Consider the following 27,227-nt stretch of genomic DNA (forward strand, 5'->3'; position numbering starts at 1 on the left):
GTCAATCATATATGTATGGATATCGAAAGTTTAACTTGTAAAGCATTTTCAACACGAGCGATGATATTAATTATCCATGTCTAACATTCGCTCGATTGTTAATAATTTCGACGGTTAATTTCGTGTATTTACAAGCAATTGATATAATCGACATGAAATTACACATATTCTTCCTCTCTTCTTCAAATCGATTTTGAAAATTTTGAAACGAATAATTTTAACGGGTGGTCTTTCTTTTTTTTTTTTTTTTTTTGTTTCTCTGTTTCAACAAAATTTTTATTACGGAATGGATTATGATTCAGATTACGAAACGTCGCGATAGAGAAATGATTTAAATGAAAATAATATAGACGATGATAAAGCCGGAATCCTTTTTATACCGCATCGAGGCTATCCATCGGAGCTCCATTCCAATTTCAATTTATGCTAAATTGTTTGCAGAAGCGATCGTCTTTTCAATCGACGAGATTGTCGGTAAACGACAAAGGAAAGAGCGGATCCTTGATCGTCAATGCGGCGTGACATTCGATAATAAGAAAATTGATCGATTATGTCGGTAAGCGAATGAACGATTAAAATGGAATTGCGAAGGAAAATTTTGCATAAATATTGTTATTCTTGTTGACGAGTTGAAGCGTGACTTTGATAACTAAAAAAAAAATCAAATTTCAAGATGTGTTTTCATTCATCAAACATTACAGTACTTTACTTTTATTTTTATATTTTATACACGTGCGAGCATATTTCATTCCCGATGTTTACCCTAGGAAAATTCTAAGTTTTAGGAAAACATTCTTGACATATCAAACATTGAAAATGCGTAAAGAAAATAAAATTTTTTTGCCTTTTAGTAGGAAAAGCGTCATTTAAAGTTTACGACATGTTTTTTCACTTTACATTACATTTATTTATTCAAACCAGGATCAAATTAGAATTAAATTTCTTAAAAAAAGCAGATCTTTTTTTAGATTCCTATCAATGGATAGAAAAGTCAAACAGCCACAAAAATTCAAACGGTTTCATTGTAATCTTTTTTCACCTGCGTTTATATACAAATATTTACTTTTTTACATTTATACACGCAGATAAAAAAAAGTTATGGACGATAAATTGAAAAAAATTATAAAATATAGGAAAGGAAGCTGCTAATGTGAAAACGTGTTTTTTCTTTTTTAATGAGTTTTGAAATAAAATTTCTTCTCGTTATCCATTTTCTTTCTTCGTTGCATTCGTGATAATCACCATTATCACCACCAACTGTTGTTCAGGCAACTGTTTGCGCGGAAATAATTCGCGTTTTCGATAGCCATTTTCCATTATAAAACATTCTCGCGAGAAGATATCCGAAAGAAATTTATTGGACCTTTATGGCGACGGCAATCTGTCGATTTCGCCAGCTTTCGTTGGAATTTCATTTGACCGATCGATTCAATGTTATTTGATTCGGGCTTACACGGTTTTTCTCTTTGTCCAAATTGGACCCGAGTGAATCGCTTTCAATCGCGCCCATTATCGTTTCAAAAGCGTCGAGTATAAATTTAAGAATTCCGATTTAAATCGAATAAAAACTCTTGAACGAACAAACACAGAAATATATGTACGCGTACACGAAGCTTTCAAGCAAAGTTCAACGAACTCTTTAAGTACAGGGCACGAGGAACGAAATACCTATTCTATCAATCTCGACTATAAATCGATGCTATCGTCGAAAAGGGTTTAGCAGACCCTCCAAAAGTCTCTCAGTCGAATTACGTCCCCCTTGGAAAATAAATGATCCCCATTCGGAATGTCAGTTTTCACTTTAATCGCGGATTACAAGCTATCTCTTTTTCTCGAGAGCTTTCACCAATTCGGGGAAGGGATTTCCACCGTTAGCTCCCAATTTTCCGAGGATCGTTCCTCCCTGTGGTTACGGTTCCCTGTCCACGAGCAATCACTTTGAGAAACATCTCTCTCATCTTCTCATGTCGATTACTGTCGCCGATATGGGGAAAAATCGAGGATTCCTTTTTTCTTTTTTTTTTTTTTTAATGGAAAACGATGGTATTTCCCTCTCACCCCCCTGCAATTGAAGCATCTCTCTTTGTCCCGAGGAATCGATGAATCGTTTCATTCGTGTGCCAATTGAACGGATTGGAAAAATTCGTTTTTAACGTTAATGTTAATTTTATTATTATTATTATTCGGAGGAGAGGAATTTTCAACGATAATTACATATCGCGTAGAATAATGATAATATATAAATGGATAAATAGGAAACGTGCAAATACGGAAGGAATCTGGTGAAATATCTGGTAATTATTTGGCGATATTTGGCTTCTTGCCATATAATGTTAAAACATTGTAAAATAAACGGGTTATAACGGGGCTGCTTGTTCGCTAATACGCTTACAAAATATGTATATCTCCCATGTGTGAGAGATAATGGAGCTGCTTCCCCATTTAATTCGATAAACAGCAAAGTAATTGGATCTCATTGGCGGAAGGGAACCCATTACACGACTTACAGGATAGTATTTCAATTAAGCTCCATCGTTCGCGTTTATAACGAATACTCCGAAGATACTCGATACTTGAGAAACATTTCTGTTACCACTGTATTAAAAAGAGGGGGAGAGGGAGCTACTTCTCGCCAATGGAAATGAGAATTTTATTTAGCAGAGGTGTCCAATTTACAAACTTGGAATCGAACAAGATAATTCAATCCGAAAGAAATTTTTGCCACGAATTCAATTTTATCGATTATCAATTCACGCTGTACAATGAGATATTTTCCATTCGCGCTAAATTCGAAAACGGTAAATTGGCCTTTGACGATCTAATATTTTCGCAATTAGCGTTAATTGATGGAGGACAAAGGGGAGGGGTGGATACGCGAGACACTTCCGGGCCGCGAAACAAAGGAGAAACTCGGGCAAAATACCGAAACCGCTTTACACGGCCGTCTACATTTCTTGCAAAGACCTAGTCGAGCCTTTCTTTGACGATTAAACGCGATAACGCGCTCCACTTAAGTCCAAGTCCGTATGAAACTTATCTCGGCAAATCCTATTAGCCTTCTCGCTACATCTATTCCCATTGAAACGTCGCGTCGCGAGACACTTGTTTCGAGCCACTCGTTCGCAATTTGAATCCCTGCCAGGTATCGTTAGAAATTTATCGTCGAGCGTCTAAACTTTTGAATTTTAATTAGCCTTCAATTACGAATCCTTCGCAAGGCCGATAAATAAAACCCCCCATCGTTTCAACGTCGCGAAATAATTATCCTTCTCGTTCTCGCCTCGAAACGAAGATTTAACGGGAATATTTCGTTTGGATATCGCGACGTTATTTACTTTTCCGATCCCTCCTTTACTTATATACCGTGATCTTTCGATAGTCGATGCGACGAGTACTACTTTTGTAAATGGAATATTTTCTTTTTTGGAGGAGGAAAATAATTCATAAACGGAGCGAAGATAGCTCCGATATTTCGTCGAAAGCAAGTTGCGCGAGCGACACGCGTTCCCATCCATAAACAGATGGAATCGTGGCGAGATTCATGGTCCGGCCAAAGGATACGTTTTGATACAGCAGTTTGGGTGGAAAAAATGGCGACGGTCGGTCGGGGCGAGCAAACAGAGGGAACACTAAATAACCATCAATTTCACAGGACTTCAAATAACTATCAATTTTGCGCGTAAGGTCCGGGACGGTGTCTCTGAAATGACAGAGGCAAACTAACACGGGCGCTGGCCCGGGGCGGCGCGAAACGGAAATATGAGATAGGCGGCCGCCACCGGGTTCCAAAAGGAGACGGGAACAAACGGTTGGACGGTCGGCGAGGTTGGTTACGCCGGGCTCGCTTTCGTATTTGCCCGCTTTCTCTTCCACGTTCGGAACCGCGCCATCCATATATCATTTCGTCGTCATCGTTGTCGGCCGACGTGAAACTCCGCCCGAGTGCGCGTTAAATCGGTTTTGCATAAAAGAAATATTTGCTCTGCTTCTCGTGCGCCGCATGGGAAATTTTTCTTCGAGAAGGGAAGAGGAAAGGGAACCAGATCTCGAAAAGATGGGATCATCTTTATCGTCGGCGCGATAAAGATGCTCACTTTTCGAATCGAACGAGTCGTTAATGGATCGGACAGTGCGCATCTTTGCGCAATTCGATGAGTGTTTCGCATGAATCGATTCTTTTTTCCCTTCTTCCTCTTCTTTTTTGGGGGAGGGATGAAGGATGAAGATGCGAAGGTAGCTTGAAATTCGGAGTATAGTTTCCACCGAACGTGACATTGTCCGCGTTAGCATTAAAATTTCTTTTCCGAAGGAAGAAAGAAGAGGAGAAACTTTCTCGTAGATCACGCGAGATGTTACATACAAGTTTCGAATAATCTTGGGGAAAAGTAAAGGAACGAGCACGTATCCAGTTTTTCTCTGGATCCACGAAACTAGACACCGTCGTATCCTTTTAACATTCCTTTCCGTTCTGCGCGAATTCTCTTCTTTTTTCATTCCCAAAAAATAAGCGAAATAAGATCTTTCCTCGCCTTCGTGTTTAAGAGTAAGTTAAACGGGTGAAGAATCAACCTTTCTTTTTTTTTCGAAAGACCATTCCCGACTCCATCATTCTCTTTTGTTCCCTCAAATTTCGTCTTCCGTTCTGTGATTGGAAACGATGGAGAAAGTTACGTTACGTCGAGAAACATTCGTCCTCGGGAGAGAGGAGCAATAAACGAAGAAAGAAGAAATTGCGTCGTTTAATCAAATCTACGCGAGATGAAATTGTATCGAATTGTATCCCATTGCTAATTTTCACGCGTTTTCTTCGATTCATTCGACTATCTTAAAATCATTATTTATTGCTAACTCGATTTCCCACGAATTTAATCGAAGATCTTTAATTTGAAACTTCAATCTTATTTTAATTTGAAACTTCGATCGCTCCAACGATAAAAAACGATACACCAATCAATGTAATGTAAATCGTTTCGATTTTATAATTAATTAAAATGACCAGATATACTTTTACTTTTCGTTTAATAACCAGATTCGCTCTTCTTAATCCGATTCTGCGATATCGTGACAAAAGAAATTTGTTCCAGGATCTCCTCTCCTCGCCACGAATTAATCCCGGTCTAATAAACTCGACGAGCTCTAAGCTCTCCCACTCTCCTGTTGACTTTTCGATGAGAATTAATTTCCATAAAATCATGGAAACGGAACAGGGGCGCGGCTTCGTTTATGTTATTCCGGCCGTAATTCCTCGATCGATAAGGACACGAAGCGTGGGCTCGGTGTCTGCGAGGGATCGGGACACGATAATCCCCAGTGGGGAGGGACTGGGGGGAGAGCGAACGAGATTCGTTTGTTGGAACCGGTTGGCGAGGCTTTAGATATTTTCTACCTGTATCATTTGGAGAAGACGTGCATACCTGTTGCTGTGCATAAAGGGCGCGTGCATAATCGGCCCGCGAACCGTATATTTCATGGAAACAAATTACTTTGCCTGTGGTCCACAATTCTCGGCGCACAGCTTAAGCCGCTTTGCGATAACCTTAAAACTGTTTCCTGATAATCGTAAATTTCAAGATGAATGAACGCCTCGCTGCTCGCTTCGCGCAACGTGTTACGCTACGTTTCACCGTATCGTGAACTTACTGTGAACTTACATTACACTGTACGAACTTTAATTGTCGAGAGAAAAGCATCGTATTCATTGTGCATATATATATATATATGATACACGTATACCAGTGTTACAGATGGGTTGGCTGCAAATTTAACGCTTTAATAAATTATCGTCGAATTTACGAAAGGAATCATAAAGTCGTATAACGGCGTTGGAATTGTGTTCTTCTATATTCTTCTGTGGGAATATGACAGAAAAAAATAGATAATCTTTTAAATATTACTCGATCTAACGGAGGATAATTCGATATTGTTAATTTTGCATCGTTGGTTATTCCAAGTTCTAATTTTGAAATTTGGTAACGATCGAAGGTCGTATTTCTCGTTTGAAACGTAACACGATACAAATACGTGGAATACCATTATTAATCGAATTGAGGATAAAGGTAGCCAAGAGGAAAATGAAAGGAAGAGGAGGGTGAGGGTAAAGAGATTTACGACTCATTTATCCACCGGAAGACGAGGGAAAATTGCGAGAGGCGGAGCGTAGCCAAGCGAGGGAGGGCAATACTAAGTAAATCGGATGTCGCGAGTTCGTTTCGAGTTTCATGGCGAATCGCCAATGAAATCGAATCATCGGCCTCGATCATACGTTCGAGAAATGAGGCCACGAGCTCTCGGTAATGGCCACTTTACGGCAACCTATCGTCCCTCTCTTCCGCGCGTCGAACACGTGGCCATTCCCCTTTTCGTTCATTTCCCTCCGACTCTCTGTAAATTAACTAAACTTTTCGACCAGATTCTTCTCTCGCGAGATCGCCAGATAAATCGGTTATCCCGCTCTCATTTTTTCTTTCTTTTCTCCTCGATTTTTCCCCCCTCCTGTCCGTTTAATTCTGATTCGGAAAAAAAAGAAGATTTATATTTTTTAATGACGAAACGTAAATTACATTTAGGAAATGGAATTATATGATATAAAATTGATGAAAAGAAATTGTGAGATAATTGCTTTCGAAACATTCGTGGTTTAATTTAATCGGGAGCCAGATGTGATTACTGAAATTTATAATTAAAAAAAAAAAAAAAAAAGAAAAAAGAAAAAAGATAAAAGAAAAAGCTCGCAATTTATAAAAATTTGCAAAATTTTTAAAATTCAACGCGAAAAAGAGTTTCAGTTAATGTTTGAAAATAATTAGGAAATCGATTTTAAGCAAAACACGATTACGAGTATGGCCAATTTACATCAATTGATGAATTAAAGCAATATCGTGAAATTTAATTCGATCGTTTTGGAAAATTAAGTTCCATCGACCGAAACGAAAACTGTCAACTGCAGTACAATTTATTTGAATTACATTTATATTCGAATTATATATATGTTACATTTGTCTGTATCGTATTGTTTAGACATGGATAGAATTTCATTTTATCCTTCTGAACATTTGTTCCTAAAAGCATTGGACGCGTGTTTTTCTTTTTTTTCTTTTTTTTATTGGAAATTCATTCGAAAAATAATAAAAACGACTCTCGAATTCGAATGTCGCAGGGGGAAGGAATCGAAAGGAACTAGAAGGGCAATTCAAGCCAGCGTATAATTAAACGCATCTTCCAAGGTCCTTTACAATAGCGCGAAGCACGAATGGAAGCTAAAACAGTGTTTAGAATTAGACAGTTTAATGCTGCAATTACCTGGTAACGCATTCCTGAGCAAGAAGCGTCGTTGCAACAGAATTGCATTCTAAATGCCGCGCTGCAAGAACGTGCAACCCATGCACAGACGCAGCTACAATCGAAATGTTTTACACCTCGAATAAGAAGCGTAAACCGTGAACTTCAACTACAAATGGGGAAATTGAAATATTTTGCAAGACTTGCCTTCGAGATTATCGATTCACTGATTCGTCCGAATCGTCGATCTCTTTTCTTTCTTCTCTTTCTAAAGCGAAATCTTTTTAAATTCTAATTCTTTTAAGGACGTACAATTTACTAATTCCAGTTATTGCTACTAAATGTCCCTATTTTCTCGAAAATACTTATCCAACAAATAAGCAACGTGATATTCAAATTCACGAGATATGATTTTTACTAATCAGGACAAACAAAGTTGCTCTGATAAAATTTTAAATAAAACGCGACGCTGGTTTAATAGTTCATCTAATCGCGAGATATAGTAAATTTTTCTGGCGCAAACTATCGAATGAAGTAAAGTGATTGAATTAAAAATACTTGCGGATACGAATCCAGCTCGTCGAGTTTAAGGTCGCATTAAAAAATAAATTCTCTCGATCGTTAAACAATCGAGAGTTTCGCGACGCTCCTCGGATTTCGATAGTGCAACTTTAGATGCCAATTTCCTCCGTATTTTCTGCCCGTTTCAACGAGGTTTTCCCTTGCACACCATTGTACGAGCGCGTTCACCCGCTCTCGCACTGGCCACGGATTTAAATTTAAATGGGAAAGTCCGGGGCGCTGCCGCTTTTTCAACCGGCCCTCCCGCGAAACACCCCCAATTTCGCGGAAAGCCGGAAATGCCATTCGAAAGAGAGGCCTCTCCTTCTTCGCGAACCACGGCTTTCACGGCTTTTCAAAACCCGATTCCGACTTTCGCGACTTGTTCCTCGTTTTTTCCGCGAAATTAAAGACACATTTAGAGCGGAAGTGGGGGAAGAAGTTAACGAAATGCGTAGAGTAAAATTTTTCTCGCGAATTTTATAATTTTCAGGAAGTAACCGACAAAAGAATTTTTCGAAAATCGTCCAAGTTTAAATTTTGTTCGAAGCTTCCAACGAATCAACGAATTTTTGCGTTCGACGAGGCGAGAAAGCATCCGAAAAATTATATCCAAAATATTTCCTGACAAAGTATTTTTCCAGTAACTGGGGAGAATAAGTTTCGATTCGTGTCCAGCCAGACACGGGATTGAATAAACTGTCATTTCGTGAAATTGTTTGACGCCGGTGTCCCTTTGTTTCCCTTTGGAATAGGTTTCGAAATTCTCCGCGAGGGGGTCTTTCAACGGTTGTAAAGATTTCCCTCGGTTTCAAAAGCGCTCGAATCGCTCGCAACACGCCGCTATTTTCTACGAAATACAAAGTTATTTTCCGTATCCTATGTTTCGCGAAACCTTTGGTCGAGAAAGTTTGACAGAGGTTCGAATGGGAAGAATTGTCGCCGTTAATGATTTCGAAACCACGTGAAAATGTTTCGACAAATTTCGATAAAAATCGTGAGCAAAGGTTGAGGGGACAGTAACAAGGTTAGGGGGGTCCCTTGTCTCTTTCCATTGCTTGAACACGGGTTGACGAGAAAGGCTAATGGTCCACAAAATGGAGATCGAAGGCTGTTCCAACGGAAATTCGAACGGCAAAATAGGGAGAAGAAATTCAATCGAATCGAGAAACACGAAAGCTCAACGTATTAAGGTTGGCTGGCCTTTGCCGAGCAACACAACTTGGCTGGCCTGGAAACCTCCACCCCCACTAGAACAGAAAAGGAGGAAAAATCTTTCGCGAGATCACGAGAATCTCGGGGAAAAATTTTGGAATTAAATAATATCGCGAAATTTTGACAACGTATAAATATATATAGCAATTAATACTTTATTTTATTTTTCATCATATTCAACTATTTTCCATTATTTTTCTTTTTTCTTTTTCATTTTTAATCCGCAATTTTAATACTTGTTATAATTCTCTTAATCCTTCTATCGAGAAGGTTGCCATTGTAAAAAATGAGATAATTATATACATACGAGGGTTTGATTACATAAATCTGTTTTAATATTATCCTCGATATTACATAAACCTAATTCCTGAAAGGAATCGTTAATATGTAAAAATCTGCATCGACAGCAACAAGCGGTCTCGAGGAAGAAAAAGAAGAGGAAAAAAAAAAGATTATCGTAACAGAATTACCGAAGATTGGCAAGCATCGTGACCCGGATTCCCTTCAGAAACTGAAGGGCGTTACCAGAAGGCTGGCAAAAAACAAGGCAGAAAGCTTTCCGCGGCATCCCAGAGGTGATTTAAAATCGCTTTGACCGCGTAATAAAACAGCAAGAGCCGGATCCGATTCGACGTGGAAATCAGCCTGAGGGTAGTTTCGCGGGTTCTATTGGCCGATAAAACGCTTCTGTTTACCGATCTAACATGGTTAAGGACTGGAGAAACTCTCGGGCCATCCTTGGCTGAAGACACGATAAAATAATAGCAAATAAAAGCAGAAAGAGATCGGGATTGCTTTAACCTTCGCCCCATCGAGCTTCTTGTCCGCCGCCATTCCACCTCGAACGTGTCCTATTATCTCCCCCGTTCTCCCCTTTCTCGCCGGTTTAAACGCGGAATTCGAACTTTTCAATATTCAATCGCCCGTTTATTTTCAGTCAATAATCCGGACTCGATCGATCTCGCTCGCTGACTCGCCGATTTTAATCGATGGATTATTAAATTTTTCACCCAACCGCTTCGTTACAGGCTAATTGCTGCACTTTTGCCAATTATCCTGTTAATACTGGATCGTTTAATCCCGATTACTCCTACTTTCTTTCTACGTATCTATACGATAACATCCTTTCCCTCCAACCTTACAACTCTTTTTCGATCAATCGAATACCGATGATCGCCCCCGTGATTCCACGACATTCGAAAGGAGTGAACGTTCGACCGATTGTGCGCATAATCCTTAACAATCGTAAGCCTTGGCACAATATGAATAAACAAACCCTTTCCTTTACAATACCCCTCGCTTTCAATCACTCCTTTTTATCCCCTTATTTAATTAATTCCTGTCCAACGAATTTCTCGATCGAGGTAAAAACCTGCATTCACCGTCACATTCATTGTCCATTACCCTTTTGTCATAGTTTGTTCGCGTTTCTTTTCTATTCTTCGAGAGGGAGAGAGAGGGAGAGAGGGAGGGAAAGAGAGAAAGAGAGAGACAGGGAAAGCAAGAAACGCGATCGAACATTTTTTTGAATTTGCATTGACTGATGGTAACGAGGAGGAAGGGTTGGAGGGGGGGATGGGAAATCAGGAACGTTGGCGCGTAATTAACAATCGATAATGCAAACGCGGACACCGACGAGCCCATTGTCACGCTATGATTTGGCGTGGCGAGGGGGACGGGGTGGGGAGATCCTCGCGTACAGCTCGCAAATTAAAATATGATGAATTAATCTAAATTAGATGGCACGGTAATTATCGCATGAAACCAACCGAGGCGACGTCGCGTCTATTCGCTGCCTTTCGAAATCATAACAGATAATCAACGTTGCGTATTCAATGCAACATGTTTCGCGCGTTCCTCCCGGCAAATGAGCCGAGATTCAACCGTATTTTTTTTCTTTTTTTACTTTTTCACGCGTTGATAGAATTTTTCACGTTTTTTTACCGTTTTGTTTAGTCTCGTCTTGTTTAACCCTTTCTCCCTCTCTCTCTCTCTCTCTCTTTTCTTTTGAATCGCAATTGGCGTAATATTAATGCTTTCATACGTTTCGTGACGAATGTAAAAAAGGAAAAAAGATATTATAAAAGTTTCTACGCGGAGTCACTACTAATCCTTAATTAATTTCGCGAATGAACTAGGGACAAAAAAAGAAAGTACGAAAAGTTCGTTTGTTGAATGTTTTTTAATTAACATCTCGTTTCACTGGCCGACGCCCTGTCGATGAACGATCTTTGAAAAATTGTGAATGAAAATTTATCGGGCGTATTATTATATAAATAACCGTATGTGCCGTGTTTCGTGAGATTAAATTATTAAACTTCGATCATGTTGTACTATTAATTATTACAAAATAGTTGGTCATTGAAATGAACGTACACTGAAATTCTCTTCGAAACCTCACGCGATTTCGTATCGTATATATATAATTTATCCTCGCTAACGAATCGAGAGAACGAAACAGAAGAAGGAAAGGGGAGAGGGGAAAAAAAATCCACGTCACGTTTCATCAAAATCATCGTGTCCTTTTTACTAAAAGGTGTAAAAGGAGAAACTTACGGCGTAATAAAGAAAAAAGAGGGAGGGGAGGGAAATTACGACGTGTCGAAGAGATAAAAAGTTTGACGTTGACAGAAAAAAATGTATGCTCGGAGTTAATTTCACAGCGAAGTAATTAAAAAAGGGAAAAAAAGAAACATAGAGAGAGAGAGAGATATAGAAAAAAAAAGGAACGAGAAATTACCAGGTGGAGATGGTTTGAAAATGGTGAAATTTGCGTTCCCACGTGGACGTGGAACGGTCGTTGCTTCCTCGTCATTAAACTCGACCTCGTTACAAAAGCGTCACGATGCGCCATCTTCCATCGCCTCTTCACTCCCGACATAATATTCCAGGAGGTTACGTTTCTTGGGGCGTGGACGAAAGTTGGACCGTCACGGCCGTAACTTTCAGGGCCGAGAATTCCGCAACCGAGCTGCTGGTTGGCTCGGTGTCGCCGTTCAAACAAACGAGAAACACGCGAACCCCGCGCGTCTCGTGGAAATCGTGTGTCCTTTGCGCGTGACAACGTGACGTTGAGCAAACCGTTGGATAAAACCGTGTAATCGAGGGAGGAGGGGGAGAGCCTATCTCGAAGAGTATCGAAACAACAACAAAGGTTTCTTTAATCTTTCGAAATTGTCGGTTTTGCGGCGAGAAAGAGAGGAAAGCGAACGGAATATTTTTGGATTTCTTTTTCATCAATTTGGACGGACGGCAGGAAATAGTTTTCGAAATTGTTTTAAATGCGGTTTCAATCGAAGTTCCCGTGAATTTCTGCAAATTGAAATTTCGGCCGTTGAATTTTATCCATTTAAAGCGATTGTCTCGTCGAGCAAGTCTCGACGTCTGATTAGTTACATACTTATTCCACTCGCGCGGTTTATTATCTGTTGTATTTCCGCATTTGTCCGGATCAAACTGCGATACGGAAATCGGATTGAAAAGTTACTTTAAGCGATAACTTTATTTAAAATAACGTTTATTTCTACCCATATTATATTCCCTTTGAAGAATACAATTATTCGGGTAACTTTATTCTTAATTTCCAACCCAATTAAAATTTTATCCAACTCTGCTGCAATATTCCGTTTAAGATTCATACGTGATACTCTAATATGCTTTATGATTAATAATATTACAACTTTTATTCAGAGAGATATATATAAACTAAGCCCAAGTTTCTCTTTCGTTATTCATCAATTTAATTTCGAATCTCTATACGTGAATTTGAATGTTACCTACGAACGTGCCTATATATATATATATATACATAAAGAGCATTTTCTAAAGAGAGGCATAAAAGGAAGAAGATAAGGCACGGTTAAGAGCGACAATAGATCTCCAGTCTGGGCAGGGTTTAACCAGTTTCTCTCTTTTGTCGCGGTTTCATTCGCGGGAATAATTCCACGCTGAGGCACGAAACTTTTTGCTCGATCTAAAGGGAATCGGGTGACTTTTTATCCCCCTCGTTTCTCTTTCCTCCTCGACCCGAAAGAATAATTGATCGACCGAAAGTCAGAGCGGGCCTTTACAAGGAAATTCCTCATTTGTTACGTTACGAATAAAGAAGAGGAGGTAGAATTGTTACCAGCAAAATTCTGTAAAAACGCGACAAACAAATTGCTACGAAATCTCATTTTCTTAAACTTCTATTCCTGTTAAAAGAGGGGGAAAGGGGGAAAAAAGAAGGAAAAAAGAAAGAAAGAAAGAATTCAAAGCTGTCACTTTTAATTTAAATCCTTTTTTCCACCCCTGTGTCGCGTCTTCACGAGAGGATATCCACCGTACCGTTAACTCTCTATTTTGGAATCGAGTCGAGGCGGTTGGAATAAAGATTTTTCGCGAGAACACACTCGAGCGAGTGCTCGAAAAATCCTCAATTAAGACGTGGACGAGTCGGTGGAGTGGAATGTCAGCTGTTACTTGTATTCCTCCTTTAAAAATGATAACCAGAACGGGGGATCGTGCTCGTCTGGTTTCACCTCGTTATTTTATTAAGCTTATTCCCGACAGTCTTTACTGTCCACTCTTATTTACTTAAAACCACCACCGGCTTTCCCTACCCCTCTTCCGCTCTCTATCTCAACTTGGCTCGAAAAAGGTTGAGCCGTTTTCGACCACCGGCTCGAGATATCGCCAAGATCTCTCGGGTTTAATCAGAACCCTTTTATAAATGCAGCAGGACTTCGTTAAAGTAATCCGTGGATCCGAATGTATCGCTTGGCCTGATCTTGTTCCTCCTCTCTGCTCGAGGTACGAGCTCGTTTCTTTCAAACCTTCTTTCGGTTTTCTTCGCCAACGACCACTTTCTGATCTCGTTCGAGAAACCCGATTTTATCCGATTGCGCATGCATTTAAATTGTCAAAACTTGGGCAACTGGAGGGCTGCCAGTTTCTGGATGATGTCGCTGCCGTTATTTCGGATGGAAATTGTTTCCATCCTCGTTTCTTCGTTAACAAATTCCTTCGAACGTTGCGGTGGACAATGGACAAGTGGAGTGTGTATCAGCGAAAATTACAGAGAAGAGGATTAATTTTTCAAATCGAACTCCTCTTCGATCTTCCGTTACCATAGAATCGTTATCTTTTATCATCGAATAGGATATCGAAGATAACGTGTTCTACGCTTGAACTTGTGAATAATGTCAAAGAATAGGTTTTCCTTTCGAAATCTCGCGGATGGAGAAGAATTTTAATTTCCACCATCTTATCTTATCTACCTTGGTACGGTATCTCCTTAATTCCTACATTTAACTCGGCATAATTGATATGACGGCTCATTCGTTTGGTTTAGCAGGGGTAATCAACTAACCCCGCCATTAAATTTCCGTTAAGACCGAGCAGAGAAATAGGTACAGCGGAATTCGAAATGGCCATACGCCGGGTAGACCGTGTCGAGTATTCGTCACTGTTCCACTCGACACTGAACTCGAATTGAGATTGTTTCGCGAACCCCGGAGTTTCCGTAAGCCGAGAAACTACGATTCTCCGGTTAACATTAATCTCAAGCAACCGATGTATCCGAGAGTATGAGAAGAACGTCGAAAAGTGTGATCGATGTATTTTTTTTTCTTCGAATATTCACACGCTCGAACACTTTTAACAATTGCGAAACGAAGAAAGGGATTGAAAAATTACTCGTCTCGATTTTTCTTGTACATAAATATCACGCCAAGTAAAATTATTATTAACGAAAAATACTGAAGCAAAGAGCATGGACTAACGCGATTCGTTGCGTTCCTTCCGCTTTTGCAACCGTACATCGTTGTTCGCCAACTGTAATCTTGCGAGCCAACTTGGCCGATCGTAAAAAACGTCCCGGAGTGGAAAGTTTTCCCGCGCGTGGAACTTTTTTCGAACGGTCAGGTAGAGGGTACAACTTTTCGCCTCGGCCAACTAATAGCGCGAAGTAATTCCTTCCGCTCCTTTTCCGCTCCTCGCTTATTTACCGCGTGTGCAATCAGGGAGGCGTATCTTCCGGTTGGGGCGAAAAGTTTTGGAACGCAGGCCGCGGCCGAAACGGAAACGCGAACCGATTGCCGGCCAACCAGAAACCGTGCCCGCTGTGAACTTCATTTCCACATTGCCGCGACCATTTTGTGGCGGCCGGTTGTGCGGGGAACACCGACAAAAAACCAATTTTCCACGGCGAGCAAAATTTAATCTGTCCCATTCACCCCTGCCCTCCTTTTTCATAAACTGTCCGTTTCTCTGGGAAACGGAATAAAAATTTCAAGTTTTTTCCCCCCCTTTTTTTTTTTTCGTTCCGCGAGATCCAATTCGAACGAAATTCTTCTCGAACAACTTTCCTCTCTAGGTCGTATAATCGGATTATCAGCTCGTTTTTTTTGAAACGATTTGGGGAACGAAAGCGGGAGAAGAAACGGTAACGAGTTTCGTTTCAAGAAAACGGTACACTTTGATTTCGTTGGGAAATTTTTCGAGGCATCACTGGAAACATCGCTGGAAACGATCTTCTTCCGATCGATGATTTCAATGAAATATATAGGATATATAGGAGGGGAAGAGAGAAAAGAGGGGGAGGGGAAGATTGTATTTGAATGCTCCACGGCGATTTATGGCGATGGGGATGAAAATCGGGTGATTAGTCGGATTAACGAACATAATGAAGAACAAGGCGAGCCAGAGGAAATCGGCGTCGTTAACGAAGAAACTCGTTGTCGGGCAGTGATTCGCGTTAATCGTCCGTTAAGACTGCCGATCGTCGAGGGTACGAGTGTAACGGGCCTTTAACCACGCTAATTGTCCATCATCCGCTTAATTTGCCTCTTTCGAAAATCCAGGCCTTTATGCAGGAAGGACAGGTGGTGGATAATTTATGAAATTAATGGGGAAAAGCGAAAGAGCAATCCTTTTCCTTCCCTCTCCGCGAAATTAAATTGAATTCTGTTAAATCGCGCAATTCTGTAAATTCTACGTACGTAGAAAGACCGTAATTTCTCACCGAAATTTCTCCTTCAATTTTTTATTACTTTACATATCTGTATTTTATTTATTAAACATTTTAATCCCCCCCGCCCCTTCCTCAGCATGCGCATCCTTGCATATTAAATGATTCGGATATTAATAATTAACGATAATCTGATAAAAGACGACGAGTCGCGAATAAATTACGAGTTTGGAAACTCTAAGTAGTACAAGCACGTGCTTAGTCAGACGCCTGTATACCGGATTGCTTAATTAATTACCATCGAATCTTGGAGCAAATAAAGTATACAAAAGAGAAATTTTTCCTTATATATATATATCTTCGAATAATATTGCTAGAAAACTCGAGGCGTATCGATCGTGTTACGTACGTAATGAGCTCACCTGTTTATTTCTCACAGCCCTCTCTTCTCATCTTTTTTATCATCGTAGAAAAATATATCGATTCGAGGCTTCTTCGTTCCGTGTACTCCGCGTCCTTTTAGATTATCGCGAGATTCGTTCGTTTTATCTTGGAAACGAGGGTCGATAAATTGGAGGAGGGGAGGGGAGGAGATCTGGAAGAAATTAAATTACCCTAGTAGCTGACGTGTCCAGCGTGATCGAGACTGCGGCAGAATCCGGTGTGCCGTTTCGTTAATCCCTCCTGGGGCCGATAAGCAAGGCATTACTCCCTCGTAGATTTCTCCATCGAGCGAATAATTACCGAGCAAAACCAGGAAACGCGGCGAGTAGTTGCCGGATTTGGCAGGGGTCGTGCCATTCCAACACCCCGCAACTCGGGTGTGGAAAGAGAAATGGGTCGCAAGGGGCTGGTTTAAACACGCTCTTAATTCTCGAATTCAAAGTTGGACTCGCAAAATAATCGCTTTCCATTCCGTATCCCGCCCGCTGAGATTCCTGGGCTGTTGTTCAACATTTTTCAATTACTCGAACGCCGTTGAACGTCGCGTTTTTACGTTGGAGCATTGTGTATATTATATCGTATTATATACGACGCAGAGATTAATCGATTTATCGATTTATACAGCGATTAATCAGGTCTCGGTTGGGTGTTGGTTTCAGAAGATGGGCTCGGTCCACGGCGAGGAATTGCCATTCGTCTTCGGGGCACCGTTGGTGGACGGGTTCGGTCACTTTCCGAGGAACTACACGAGGTCTGAAGTGGCACTCTCCGAGAGCATCGTGCAGTTCTTTGCCAACTTCGTCAGAACTGGGTGAGTAGAGATCGATAATTGAAGTACCCTCCCCTTCTTCCTCCTTTTTCTTGCGAACGTTAAATTGGATAACCAAGTTCGCTTTACATTTTCTTCGCCAACTACTCTTCAACGTTCTTCCAACCGCCAGGAATCCACGGAAAATTCAAGTCTCGAAACCAAGTTAAAATTATTCCTAATTAATATAATAATCCGCCCTAAGGGTAATATATAGAGCGTGTGGATATTTCAACTACGAAGTTGTGCCCCACGCGGAAGATAAGATCGACAAATGTCTGTCGATACGGCGGTGAATCATTTGTGTGTATTTTATTTACGCGACATCTTTTCACACGCTCGATTCGATCATCTGATTCTAAACCGAATCTTTCCTTCCTTCCTTCCTCCACCCTCCTTTCGAGGGGAACAACAGTGACGCGGCGCCACTTGCGTCGAATCAATTTGCGAATCACTCGGGGAGTGGAAGGGGAAAAAAAGAAAAAAAAGGAAAAAGAAAAAAGGTGGGAGAAAAAGTGGAAAGAGGGAGGCAAGCGGGTTATGGATCGCGTCACCGAAAGGTCTGATTTTCCATATTCATGAACGATGCGGAACTGAAGAGCAAAAAAAGAAAAAAAGAAAAAAGGAAAAAAAGAAAAAAAGAAGCGCGAGTTACTGGACGGTGGGGGGAGGGGGAGGAGGAGGGACAGACGGGGCCAGGAGGATTAGAGGGAAAATATTTTTTCGAATACGATCGCACCGTGGCCCGGCATTTTACACTCGCGCCCGAATTTCTGATCGAGCCAACGGATTGACGATATTCAAATTCACGGATTAAATAGGGAACAGGGAGAGGAGGACTCGATTCACTCTTTATACCATCGGCATCGAGTGCATCGAGATTCAAGGCTTCCCCCCGCCCCCTCCGAATCGCAAAATTAAATACAACGGATTTCGAAATGGCGCTTTGATATACGCCAGTGGTTTATGGAGGTTCGTGAAATTGCAAGCAAAATTGAAAAGGTGAATCCCTGCCTGGAATATTGGATAGTATTGGTTTCTCTAATGAGAAAATTGATTTATAATGCGGGCGAATTTTACGTGGAGAAAGAATAGAGAGATTATTGAACGTGACATTTTCGTGGTACAACGAGTGGTCATCGGTTGGTTGTCATTGAAATATCCGAGATGAAAAGGTTTTTTTACAAAATTTTACAAAAATCATATAATACGCAAGTGTGTACAGTAACGAATAAATAATGGAATAATCGTACAAATAAATATAATAATTTGATATGTTGTATGATAAAATTTGATTCTACATGCGTAATATTACTTATTAAATAATGTTTTCAATCGAAAATTATTAATTTCAAATGTTAACGAAATGCATTAATTAAAAGTATGTTCTGTGGAAATAATAAAAATTGGGAATAATTGTTAAAGATAAAATATATAATTTAATGTAAGTTAATATCTGAAATTGTGTGCGTTTCCATTGATTGCCTATGTTTCAACGTAAACATCAATTAAAAAGGGGTGAATAATTATTGATTCGCGTTATATAATACATATCACGATAAAATATTAATTGAAAAGGAATATCGAAATTTTAGAAGTATAATTAATTTCGAACGTTCGATAACCAATTTTACATTATTATTCAAATTATCGTAGCCTACCTTCAACATTTTTTTAATGACTTTCGATCGAAGCATCGTCCATCTTAAAAACCAATCGTTCGCCTCGAATCAGAAAGTAAGCAAAAAAAAAAAAAAAAAGAACAAGATACATCCTCGTAAAACATATCTTCTATACTTTCGTTCATTGAAAAGGATTGATATCGGATGATATTCCTCCTCCTCGAAACTCGATCGAGTTTAATCCGATACATTATTTTTCCACCGTCGAAAGTCGAAAGAATTATTATCGTTATTATTCGCGTAATTTTTTTCATTTCGTCCTATACATTTCGTATTATACTCTCATTAATATGAAATATTTATAAGTGTATAAATTCGAATTTATCTGATCATCGAAATACAAATTTACGCCGAATGAATATTTTTCCGCCCTTCCTTCCGGCTTTCAAACGCGCCTCGCTGCTATCGATATAATTATTATTTTTGCCCCGGGTTTTGCGGTTTGCATCATTGGACACCATTGATTTCGTTTCGATTTGATTTCACTCCATCGAGTTTTTTTTTTAAATATTCCGTTCTGCCAGCTTGTATTTTAACAAAGTCGTATCACGCTCTCCGCTCGGGCGTCGCGGCATTTAACAACGCGATATTTTTATGCGACGCGATTCAATCGAAGCGCCCCGCTGGCCGATCGGCCCAAGCTTTTTTAAAAAATGGACGATAATTTTTTATGACGGTGACCGACTTCCGAGCGCGTCTGTTCCTGAATTTTAAAACCACGATAAAACATTAAACTGCCTCGAGTACTCCCGCTTAACGAATCCACCGTTATATATATATCCATCCCTTTGCGCTTCGAATTCCAGGATTCCGATCCGTTCTTTTCACCTGTATCACTCTCGATTTTTCGCCCTTTTATCGCAAAAAAGGGTGCGCGAATAAACGATTTCGAATATACGATTGAAATGCTCGGCTTTTACTTTCATCCGCTCTAAATTCGCGTTAATTCTCATAATGGAATTATCGGGCATTTAACATCTGGCGAGAACGATCGTGAAATTAGAGAAAATTCTCGACTGTTCATCGAAATCGTGGGAACGTGCAGTTATTGCACGGTAAGAGTCGAACAACAATTAATCGTGTAACCGGTGCGAGTTCGACCTCACGTTCTCCGCTACAAGAAGACGTACAATAACGAGTAATTTCGGTTAGGAGTTTAGATACGACCACGTGCATGGGACTATTACGTGACCCTGTGGGTAAAGGGTTGGAGCATTCTCTACGTGATGCACAAATCTGAACGCCATTTCCCGCGAAATAATTCGTTCGATTTAAATTTCTTCCCTTGGACAAACGCGGAACGAAATACGAATAACTCGTTTCTTTATCGAGATTCAAAATTCGATATGCATATAACTAATAAAACTGAAATTGTTTTCCCTATAGTACATATATATATGTTACAGTCTCTTTCACGAATTGTATCGCGTTTATTCAAAATATCCCATCCATATATATATTCTCAACAAAGGAAAAAGGTTTCCCTCAAACATCTTATTTCCTCTCGAAACATCTTCCTCCAAGAGCATTACGCGTAAATAGAATCTTAAAATCGATCGTGAAAGTCCCATTCTTTCAATCGTTTGATTCATACGTGAACGAAAAAAAGAGAAGATTTCCATTTGCCATTCGACATCTTCCATTCTCCTTTTTCTTCAATCTCGTTAATAGACTCGTGGACGTTGCCGAGCGAAAGACAACGGCGTTTTATACCCAAGGCAACGATGATTCACATCTTTCTCTCTGCGTATCGCGAGCGTAGGTCTCAAGATAAATTCCAACAACGGAAAAGAATGGATTCGTCTGTAAAAGTGACAACTTATCGGCCGGCACGTGCGAGCATTGCACTTTTTCTCACAACCTCCTTCTTCCTCTCTTCCTCCTTAACCATCCACCTACACCGCCCCTCTGTCCACGACCCCCGCATTTCTCCCTGCGCCTCCTCCTCACCTCCTCACATTTTTCTTCATACCACTAAATTCTTCTTTATCCCACTCTCTGGAATCACCGTTCCCACCCCGCCATGTTTCTCCATTTCGATTTCCACTACTCCAAGCCTCGCACCCTTCTTCTCCCCGCTATTTTTCTTTAACCCCGTCAACCTCTTCTTTATCCTCTCCTCTCGCCTTTTCATCACGCTTCTCTCTCTCTCTCCCTTTCTCCATTTCGTCTCTCTCTCGGTATTTCCATCCTCGTCGGCCGGCCCACGCATGAATATGCAAACGCGAGCTCGCGAAGCAAACCGATAATATTTCAGTGCGCCGCTCTCGCCCCGAGCGACGTAAATTTCACTTTGTCGATACGTATCCAAAACACACATAGACGCACGGTCTTTTCGCGCGCACAGACACGAGCGGCCCGCATCGGTGTGCGAATAATATCGTGAATTGATACGCGGTAATACGATTTTCGTCCGCGGCGGTGCACCGATCCACGATCGACGAAGGAGATGGGGACGATTTCGCGTGTATTCCTCGCGAGGGGCCTCGGCGGGCTTCGAAGATTCCGCCTATTTTTCATCCGCCCGCTCGGTACTTTCCGCGGACGGCTGGTTTTAAACCTACTCCCGCTCCAATGACGAACGCACGTCCCGTTTTTCCGCCGGGAAATTTGTTGGGATTCGCGTTCGACCGCGCCCTCTGGATTCCTACGATATCGCTTGCATTTGAGGATAAACGGGAAATTACGAGGGGAATAAAAATCGGAGGGAACTTGAATTTCACTTCGATTCGAGCCGATTAAACTGGGATTAAATTTTGACGCATTCTGTGTTGAATTATTACGCGTTGGCGAGGAAGAAATAATTCACCGTTTCATACGGAGATTGTTAATTTCTTAGCTTAATCGTATCGTCAAATCGGAAAGTAAGGATAATTGGGTAAGAGTGAATTTTTCGTATAATTTATATCGCTTGTTCATTCTCGGAAGATGGAATATTTTTCGAACGAGGCAACGCAAGTGATGAGCGATAAATTAGTTCGAGTTGAATCTCTCCTGTTCCATTATCCCTCGACAAATAACTCTCATCATCCCCCGTTAAAGCTAAATCCAGATAAGTGATCCCGGTAACAAATCGAGGTTCGATACGATAATATGAAACATCGCGATTCCACTCGATCCCTCGTCTCGAATAACCGGAAGGCGGCGAACGAAGAAAGGGGGATATTGTGCGGCGGAAGCGGTTCGAGATGGGCAATTTACATTAAGGCCGCATCAGGAATACGGATGGAGGGCGGATGATGAAAATTTCAATTCGTTCGACCGCGACTTGGTCGGCTGATGCGATGCGTTCATGTATTATTACCGGATCCTCGAGGAGGATTCCGGAGTAAAGAGAAACGATAGGGCGAAGAGTTTCGTTTTCAACCGACGTATCTGCCTCCTTCCCTTCCCTTGGGAAGAGGTCGGGATTATAGGAAAATTGGACGATCTTGTTCGTAAAAGAGCGTTCGAAAATGGCGGGCGACACCTTCTCTCTCTGCAGCATAATAGAATAGAATATCTATGAAGAAACATCTTTATTCACGATTATCGTCATTATCGTAATCCCAATAATTGAACTTGGAATATTAGAACACTTGCTGATGGATTTAAGAGAATCGTTTCTTTTGGAATGAAATGAACTCGATATCTAATAATTCGTCGGTTAGATTAGAATAATCGTGATAAATGTTCGTGAAATTGGAAGATTGTCGGGGAGTGGAGACAATTCATGAAAGCGGGGATGATTCGAAAGGAATAAGAAACTTTCTAAAGGAGAAAAATGTACGACGTTCGAGTTTGATAGATTTCGATGAGGAATAGTTCTTTTCCCCCTTTCTCGTCTCCCCTCTCTTCCTCTATTTCCCTTTCCTGCCACCGTGAAACATAAAATGCAGCTGACACTGGCTAAAACCCGATTAACGGATAACACGATACATTGAATTCAACCCGGCTAAACCTTACGTCTGATATTTTGTGTCCCATCGAATCCGTGTTCCCCCGAATAATCCTATCGACGGCTCGTAATTTTTGCACGCCGTGCCTCCCTCCCCCTCTCTCCACCTGGAACAGGATCGATTTATCGCGATGAGAGCGATGAGACCCATCGAACGCGAAAGAGATCGATCGAAGCAGCCTCGAGAAGAGGCACGTATTAACAAAATCGAAGGAACTCGGTTAAACAACGATCGATATTAATCTTTGCTTTTATTCCGCCAGATATATATATATTCTTTATTTTACGCGAAAGTATTTCGCGTGGAATATATATTTCGTTCTTCGATATTGCTCTGATATTTTTTTTTCCTTTTTTATCGGGTGAAAAAGCAATCAGAAAATTGGAAGGTGGGGTAAATGGTGGATATTAAAAAAGAACACGAAACAATAACGCCATTGTTTCGATAGGATATTAAAAAAAAATCGGGAAAAAATTGTTTCTGTTATCGCGTTGAACGATAAGAAATTATTTCGGACGACTCGGATGAATTTGTAAAAAAATTATGAATCTTCTTTGAAGCGAGGCTGCAAGAACTTTTAACTTTCGACGATGCAAAATGGATGCACGAATAAAGAAGAGAGAAAAAACCATGTATATTCGTGCGTTAGTTCTTTTGTAATCAACTAACTTCGATAATAACGATTGTAAACCGGCTCGCGCAAAATTTAAAAAAATCGACTTTGCTGGGATTTCCTCGATGAAAATATCGCGCAACGCATTGCTGGAATTCTCTCATCAGAATAAACACGCGAGGAACGGAATACAGATAAATTTCGACTCGTTATGTATCCCATTTTAGAATCGCTATTTTTTTCTTTTTTCTTTCTTTCTCTTTTTTCACTCCTGTTTCATTTTTTATTTTTTTTTTTTTTTTAGTCGGCGTGAAGCAATTAAAATCACCTGGCCGTGGGTGAAAAGGCACGCGGCCGAATTCCGTTTCGAAGCAGATTTGATTCGACTCGCAATCACCAACGCAGTGATTGCTAATTCGGATTGGAAACGAGCATCCACTCGTTCCGTCCGCTACTTTTTGATCGTTCGTTTAATTAACGAGCAGAAAATAGCCGACGTTTCGTCGCTTATGGGGAAAAGGCCGAAGTGGCGGATTATGCACATGGCCACGATTTTCGCGCTCAAAAATTGATCCCGAGTGCCGCCGAGCGCAATTCGATTTCGAGACTTACTTTCCCGATAATAGGCACAATTTGCCGGGCGAGAATTGTTTTTCGATTAAATGTTTCGCTTCCGATACGTAGATAAATATATATAATAATCAGATAATCGAGGTAAAAGCTGAGGATTTAAGAGGAGGGGGGCAGGAAGCTAGGATTGCGTTATAAGCAGAGATTATTGTTTATTAATTAAAGAAATTACTTCGAAATATTTTGAAAGATACGAGAATCATCACGATTATATCGATTAAATCGTTAGCTTTTATCGTTGTTCTCGTATTGTCATAGTGCAAAGCATTATTTATAGTTTGTTGATTCGTTTATTCATCGTGCACTTTGTACGTTTAATTTTCCTCTATAAACCACCTCTGACGGATTTAATTTCAAAACTTTGCGACGAATGTTCGCGTTGGTTTTTAAAAACAAAATTATTCGCAAAGTAAACGCGAATATTATAATTATGCGCGAAATATAAACGCAGGACCGGTAGAAAGACAAGGTCGTTTCTGGTAATGTCCGCGCGATTCTTATACGTGTCGTCAATCAAAGGCTAAACGGGGGCAAATGCGAACACATCGGTGGCCCGCTCGTTTGTGTATAAATGTCTAAATAAAATTAGCATTTAAACGGACTAGATCGAATGAAGCTATCCGGGACACCGTTTGCAAACAAAGAGATAACGAAATTTCGATTTCCGCCAATCCGGCTATCTTTCATACGCATACCGGAATCAACTGATTTGGACTCGCTTTTGAAATTGCTTTCTATCGGGTCAACGATGTATTTTATTTTATTTAATAGATATCCTCGTAGATACCGTTTAATCCCTGATCCAAACGATCAAATTATGAGCGTTGCGAAAAATGTCCAACGAATAATGTTCGAAAGCTTGAGTCGAGAAAATAATCGAAAAGGAGCGATTCGAAAATCGTTGTTGTAAATTAATTTCAAGCTGATATTTTACGACTATTAATTTATAATTCGCGCGCAATATTTTTTTCCACATCCACTTCGAACGGGATACAATTCCGCCATATTCGATTTCGAAAATACACTCGCGGGAATCCATTAAGGGAGCAAACACGCTCGAGAGTAAAACTCTCGAGAGTTACTCTTGTCCAATATGTACTTCGAAGAAGAAAAAAAAGAGGGAAGGAAAGCGAAGAAAGTAAGGGAGGGGGAAAAAAAAATAAAACTCTCGAGAATCCTTCTCTCTTGGCCGGTTACTCGAGCGCGAATCGAGCGTGACATATTTACTTCCGTTCCGGTTTTTGCCCGGAAGCGCCTCGGTGGCGAACTTTCCGAGTAAATTTCAATTCGTGATTCTTGCTCGATCCACCTTACCTAACCTTCCTCGATCCGCCCTTCTCCTCCCCCTCCCTCTTCACCTCGTCTATATCACCTCTAGGCAAATGGAGGAGTCCGCTACTCTATGACTTTCCTTCCACTTGGAAAAAGTCGTCCGTTGTGTCCGGCGCACACAGTCTGCTGCTACTTGCTCTAGAAACGATTTAAACGGCTGCTTCGCCCAGCTTCCGATTGCTCTTTCTGTCTTCTCTCTCTCTTTCTCTTATTCTCATTGAAGAGAGGAAGAGAGAAGGAGAGGATGGTCAAAAAAAAATAAGGAAAAATCGACGAGTAAATCAATCAGGTGTGATCGAGTGGAATCGTTTATCCTCGAACGACAAAGAAGAATTATTAAATTTGACGTATCTTGGATTTTGAGGTGAAATCCAACTTGGAAATATCTATCCTTACTCAAAGTTCGTAATTTTCTTTTTCTTTTAATGGTCAATTAAGAATTAATGGGATGAAGTTGCATGGACAAATTCAAATGTCGCGACGAAGGGAAGAAAATTATCAACACTTTCGGCTCTCTGTATCTCTGTTTCACGATTAATCGAATTTGTGTGCCGTTACTGACCCGTTTTCATTGCAAATTGCGTAACTATCATAATTTAAATCGTATTGCAACTATTATATTATACTCGACCATTACATGGCGCATATTAATAGACATGCCGGTGACATCCATACATCCATCGTGCGACATTAATTTTAATAACCAATTTAATAACATATTAATCGTATCGGTACATCGATAAAGTTCGATACATAAGTGGAACATCGTGAAGCGACGAAAATATCTCTCCAAGGTTCCACCGACCTTCTTCGGTACAATCACGTCGAAACGTGGTTAAAAAGCATCGTGGATATACAGTTTTGGGAGGAAGCTTTGTCTTTTCCGTGGGCGGAAGAAAAAGCGAAGAAAATGGAAACAAGTGTAAGGGGGGAGAAAAGCATACACGAGAGGAGGAACATCGGCCCCGAGCGAAAAATTCGAACGAGTTTCGAGACATAACCTTGACAAAAGCCTTATTCCTGGGATCCAGCTTTTTCTCTTTGAGGGAAGAAAAAGTTGAGAGAACGGCCACCACTCGTCTGGCCGAGCTTTGAACCACGTCCCGGCAATCTACCACACGACGCAATCTCTACTTGAATGCGCTCTCCATTTCCATTATTGGCAACAAACTTTCATCCTCTTCCCGCTTGCGTTCTACGTTTCCATACGGAAGGTGACAAAACGGGGTGGGGTATTCGACCGACCAACCGCCAAGATCCTCTGAAAATTCGTGGTAATTTAGAAGCAAGAATATAAATTGCCCCGCGATAAGGGGAGCCAGCCCACAGGCAAACTGAATTTTATTTGCCGACCGGGGGATATTCTTTCTCGCGGGAGTCTGGGTCAGAAATTCTTATCTCTTTTCTTTTCTTTCCTTTCCTTTTTTCTTCGTGGAATTTACAAACTTACTCCGTTCCACGCTGTGCGAATTTTTATTTTTCATTTCCTTTCACGACAACGTAATAAAATCTTAATGAAGAAGCTGTAAAATTTGTAAAAGGCACGAGGCGTTTCTTTCCCTCGCGTTCGATTACTCTCTTGTATCATCCTATCTTTTCGTAGCCGCGAGAAAAGCGAGCTATTTCCTTTTATTTACGCGACAATTCGATCGCGCGACACGTCGTTCGTTACACGTTAAACTCGACAAGGCCGTTGTAGTAAGGATAATTCGCGAACAAGCTGTCGCGCCTAACGAAGGATCAAACAGGGAGGCGGTGAATCCATCATCTTTGTCAA

At 40.7% G+C, this 27,227-nt stretch overlaps 1 protein-coding gene across 5 annotated transcripts in view; it reads left to right on the forward strand.

Moving 5' to 3' along the window:
* LOC107993573 (neuroligin-1) overlaps positions 1-27,227 on the forward strand; it is a 278,033-nt gene that overhangs the window by 193,952 nt on the left and 56,854 nt on the right. For 4 of the 5 annotated variants that reach the window (XM_062079448.1, XM_062079446.1, XM_062079445.1 and 1 more), the window contains one exon: positions 17,107-17,258. In XM_062079448.1, coding sequence (XP_061935432.1) covers positions 17,107-17,258 — 152 coding nt within the window. The remainder of the gene's footprint in view (positions 1-17,106; positions 17,259-27,227) is intronic. The other variant, XM_062079447.1, reaches the window with a different exon arrangement.

The sequence above is a fragment of the Apis cerana genome, linkage group LG9 (assembly GCF_029169275.1).
Source record: "Apis cerana isolate GH-2021 linkage group LG9, AcerK_1.0, whole genome shotgun sequence".
Taxonomy (NCBI): domain Eukaryota; kingdom Metazoa; phylum Arthropoda; class Insecta; order Hymenoptera; family Apidae; genus Apis; species Apis cerana.